This window comes from Cebus imitator, unplaced genomic scaffold (genome assembly GCF_001604975.1).
Source record: "Cebus imitator isolate Cc_AM_T3 unplaced genomic scaffold, Cebus_imitator-1.0 Scaffold55, whole genome shotgun sequence".
In the NCBI taxonomy this organism is placed as follows: domain Eukaryota; kingdom Metazoa; phylum Chordata; class Mammalia; order Primates; family Cebidae; genus Cebus; species Cebus imitator.
Genome location: NW_016107370.1, coordinates 5,594,865 through 5,600,041, shown reverse-complemented (window position 1 = coordinate 5,600,041; position 5,177 = coordinate 5,594,865). Strand labels below are relative to the sequence as shown.

Below are 5,177 nucleotides of genomic sequence, written 5' to 3'. Positions count from 1 at the left end.
AAAAAAAAAAAAAGAGATACTCTGTTGCCCAGGCTGGAGTTCAGTAGTGCAATCACAGCTCACTTCAGCCTCAAGCTCTCGGGCTCAAGTGATCCTCCTACTGTGGCCTCTGAAGTAGCTGGGCCTACAGGTATACACAACTATATCTGGCTAATTTTTAAAATTTTTGTTGTGGAGATGGGGTTTCACATTGCCCAGGCTGCTGTCCTTAAGCAATCCTCCTGTCTTGGCTTCCCAAAGTGCTGTGACTATAGGCATGAAACACTGTGCCCAGCCACTTACTTTTTAATTGGGGTCTTAGCTGAGAGCTATTTTTTGAAAATGGCTCCTTCTGGAAATAGTTAATTTTTTCCTTCTGAAAATCTCAAATTTATAAATACAGTACAAAGAATTTTTTCCTAAAACATAAATACCTGATGTAATGGCCAACTCCTGGGAAGATATCAGTATTTCCTACGATCTCCTACCATCAGTATCAGGAGATTAAGACTAACCAATTTTTATCTTCTATTCCTCAGATCCCATTTAAGTTTTGCCAATTGACCCCAAAATGTCCTTTTCATATCAAAGCTCCAGTTCAGCATCTGGCACCACACTCCACCGTCACACCTAAGAGGACAGGCCAGGTATACTGTGGAATGCTTTCCATGGAGGTTTGTCTGGGGCTTTCCTGCAATTAGATTCCTGGCAAGAACAAAGGAGTGGAGCTGTGTGCTTCTGCTGCAGCCTGTCTCCTGGAGGAGATGGAGATGCTGACTGCCCACCATGGATACATTCACTTCAGCTGATTACAATGGCGCATCTCAAGCCTTCTCCACTCTAAAGTTACTGTACTTTCTCCCGTTATGTTTCTCCATTATTCTGGTAAAGGACTTTGAAGCTAAAGGTAAATATCCTATTCCTCAAACATTCAATGTATTCACTTATTTATTTCAACATGGACTGACAGCTTCCTGTTTTATGCAATGTACTGTTATTTGTCCTGATGTTTTATTTACCCCAGATTTAACCACTGAAGCCCCGTCAAGCTGGCTCCGTGTCCTTCCGACAAAAGTGCATCATTCTTTGAGGACACCAGGTTTTCTGGCACACAGGCTCATCTTGTACTTTTCCTGCCCCAGCCCTGAAATCAGCTTTTCAAAACTTCAAGAAGCTCTAGTTCCTTTTAGTGGAGAATCACATACAGAAGTGAGGATCTGGGCACAGGTATGCCCCTGCTACTGGGATGTTGCTACTTCCAGACCCTTTCAATGAATAGAGCTAGGAAACGTGTATTACACATATGCACCCATATCCATTTCTATATCTGCATATACTGGATATCATGAATTCATACCGACGACTTCAATTCCAATCAGACACTCTAAGGATTAGGGTTCAAGCTGGTTTTGTTGTTTTTCATAGGATAACCCCCTTTTCCAAAAGAAAGAAACCTGTTTCTCACTGTCCTGAATATATTTACGTAGCTGTTCCAATCCCCTGTAGCAAGCTCTCTCCTCTGTGGCTGCTACTCCCTTTCAAACCCTGGACAGGTGCCCACCTAGGCTTCAACGGCCAGTTGGGCCATCACTCCACACATCTGGCTTCTCCGCCCTTTGAGCTCTGTGACACGGGCCAGGCCTCCTACCACCATCGCCCAAGAGGAAATACCTTCCTCACCCCATACAGGTCCCCTTCTCCAGTCCATCAGGGCACATCCTCCCATCCTGATGCTGATGTCTACCTTGCTTTGCCTCACTGAGTGGCTTTACAACATAACTGGTCAGAAGGGACAGGGAAAAAAACAAGGAGCCAGCAATGACTTTTGAAACATGACAGTCATACAAAGAATGCAGTCAATGGTATTACTAAGCCTTGAACCACATAGTTCAGCGTTATCTCCTAGAATACACAGGCATCAAGGTTTTTTTTAAGACAGGGTCTGGCTCTGTCATTCAGTATGGAGCGTAGTGTCACTATCACAGTTCTCTGCAGCCTCAAACTCCTGGGCTCAAGTGATCCTCTGGTCTCAGCCTCCCGAGTAGCTGGACCTACAGATGCCACACATCTGGCTAATTTTTAAGAATTTTGTAGAGACAAAGTCTCATTATGATACCCAGGCTGGTCTAAACTTCTGGCCTCAAATGATCTTCCAGCCTCAGTCTCCCAAAGTGCTGGGATTATGGGCATGAGCTACCGCGGCCGGCCCTCTCCCTTTCCCCGTTCCCTCTGAGATTCCGCAAATATACCAGACTCTATGCATGCAGCCTGTTTCTCCCTATTTCTAACACAATCTGGCCAGCCCCTGGGCTCCAGCTGTGCTCACCGCCACTCAGGTGGAAGGTGCTCCTCTCCCCTCAGCCTCCTGGCATGTATGCACCTGCACTCCCTTGACCCTGCCACTCATCCGCTCTGAGTCAACTGGACCTGGTCTATGTCACCCACCAACCTTAGGTCACTTTTCCATGCTTAAATTCAGTTTTGGTCCTGGCCTTACTGTCTCTTCCACTCCAAATCTTCTGTCATGCTGGGGGCCTACATGGCCACATGGGTGTCTGCAGCGGTGCCCCACCTGACACATGGCCACATGGGTGACTGCAGGGACGCCCCAACTGACACATGGCCACATGGGTGTCTGCAGGGCGCCCCAACCGACACATAACCACTGGGTGTCTGCAGGGGTGCCCCAACTGACACAGGACCACTGGGTGTCTGCAGGGGTGCCCCAACTGACACTAGGCTCTTTGTTTGGCTGCCTTTTCCCCAGTGACTTCCTCCAATTCCTGTCTTGCATTTTATTCCCACTGTCACACCCTGGATCTTGTCGTACAATGAAAATACTCTCCCCCTCCCAGATTTCTGCTTGTCTCCGCTGGGCAGCAAACACTCATCCCCTTCTTTTCAGCCCCACCCTTCTTTTCATCCCGAGAATACTCACTGGTCCCAATTCCCTACTCAGGATGGGGGCTGTAGCAGTCAATGACACATACCTCTGCTCTCCCTCGGGAAATCGGCTTCCCAAACTGGGCCACCCCAGGTTTAGAAGGCAGATGACAGGCTGTCTTACTTAAGCCCTGACCCCAAGTACTATAGGCTCCAGCACTGCTTTTATATAATGTACTTATTAATAACTGCAAGTTTCCAGTAAAACAGCATGTTTCCTTGGCCATTATTCCTGAATTTATCTCCCTTCTACAGGGAAGCTCTCAGAGAGATGAGTGCGACAACTGCCAAAACCATACGCTAACCTCCACTGTCACCTCCAGATTCGCTCACCCAGATGCCTCCGCTCCCATTCCAACCAGATTCCAGCTGCTTAATTACCCGATTACTCCCATGGCCCCTGTTTTCCAAGCACAGTTCATTCCCCTCTATCAGACTCACCTATTTTCACTTCCTAGTCCAGCTTAGATATAATACCTGTCCATCATTTGTTAAAAACGGAACATTTTCCCCCAAATTCCCTTGTTTCATTGTCTTCTTGTCACATCCAAGAAAGCCCCATCCAGGACAAACACAACCTGACACTTGGACCTGAGGTGCCGGGAAAGAGTTAAAAAATAATTCACACAACAGGACAGACCAATACCACAGTAATTTATTGATCTTTAATCTCAAATGGACTCCACACCTTGCCCAGCTCACTTTCATCAGGGTGTTCTCCAGATCTCCACACAACCATTTTACATCCCCTCTACTCTCAAGCATGTGATCTCACACCCTTAATCTACCCATTCTCAAGCAAACCTCTTAAGAGAAAATATGAGCCATTAATTGGGCAAAAGATGCCTCAACTTCCCATTACGAAACAAATACATTTCCCTACATCCACACTCATCGCGCGTCCACAGGGCCCTTGTGCCACCAGTGACTTGCCTTGCCTGTGTCTTCAATTTTTTCCTCTATGAGCACATGGGAGGCTCCAAGAATTAATCTAAGATCATCTCACCTATACCAGTCTTTTCCAACAGCCCATCAACCTCATGAAGGCAAAACCTTGACCTCTGACAGGACCATGGCTCCAAGAGAGCAATGGCCATGAAGCGCAGGTACTGGGAAGCAGGGCTGCCCTTCACTCTCCCACCCACCAGCCCAGGCACTTGACAACTTTAAACAAACAAAACATCTCACCAAAGTGGAGCTCTTGGACACAGGCCTCTTTCAATAAGTATTTTATGAAAAATATAAGAGGCTTTATTCAATGTCTGCATATTTTAGAAATAACTAAATTTTATGATAGCAGAGAACTGAAGAGTACAATGATGAAACTAGTTTGGTATCTTTTACTATGAGCCTAAGACCAAAATAGCACAAGGATAACATGTCCATTTTATAAAGTATGCCAGAGAAAGAATCTCTATGATCCTCCACCTGAAGACCCCATTTGGAGCAGCCCTTTATCCTGTCTGTATACTGTATCCTGCTGTGACAGGCGTCGGGTAAATCATTACCTTAGGATGGGCTCCAGGTCAGGATGTCGCCGTTCTTCCCTTTTCAAGGAACCCTGATTCAGGGCTCTTAAGATGGTCTTGTCAAAAGTCTCCGAAGACAGTTCCTTTGGAAGCTAGAAAAGAAAAACCACAATATCCAATGTTAAGTTTCTCACTTACTAGTAAATATGTTACAAGTCAGATGCATAAAATGAAGATTAATGCCTCCTGCTTATTATTTTCCCAAAAGTAGTTTGTTTTCCAAATCTTCACAACACCTGACCCCATACTGAAGCAGCATAGACCTTTCCTACTAGGAAATGCACCATCTTCTCATCATGGCTCCTGATCAGCTCCTGATCACCTCAGGGCTCCCCAAGGTGCAGGGCGACCCACAGCATTCAACACGTTCCTGCAGCTCGAGGACGCCTGCATGGACCTCACACTCTGGCTCCACACACCACAATGACACCCATACTAAGGCTCTTGAGTTAAGCTGAAGATGCTGTTCTGCATAGCTAGAACTATTTTTACCCTGGAATAGTATTCCAGGGAGTGTTACCTCTGCCTTTGTACTTATCACTTTTGAGCCTCCTGTTTTACGTTTTACTTTCTGGCAACGTCAGACCAGCAGTGCAATGCAGCAAATAAAGAACAAAATATGAGAGACAGGTGAGAACCCTCAATATTACTCATTTATATAAAAAGCACACACTGGAAGTGCCTCAAGTGATTGAGGTGCCCTCAGAGCAATGTGCTAGAAACCAT

The 5,177-nt window shown here is 46.0% G+C and overlaps 1 protein-coding gene across 2 annotated transcripts in view; it reads right to left on the bottom strand.

Moving 5' to 3' along the window:
• Positions 1–5,177, bottom strand: part of ZCCHC2 (zinc finger CCHC-type containing 2) — a 61,061-nt gene that overhangs the window by 27,888 nt on the left and 27,996 nt on the right. For both annotated transcript variants that reach the window (XM_017528867.2, XM_017528868.2), the window contains one exon: positions 4,431–4,543. In XM_017528867.2, the coding sequence (XP_017384356.1) occupies positions 4,431–4,543 (113 nt within the window). The remainder of the gene's footprint in view (positions 1–4,430; positions 4,544–5,177) is intronic.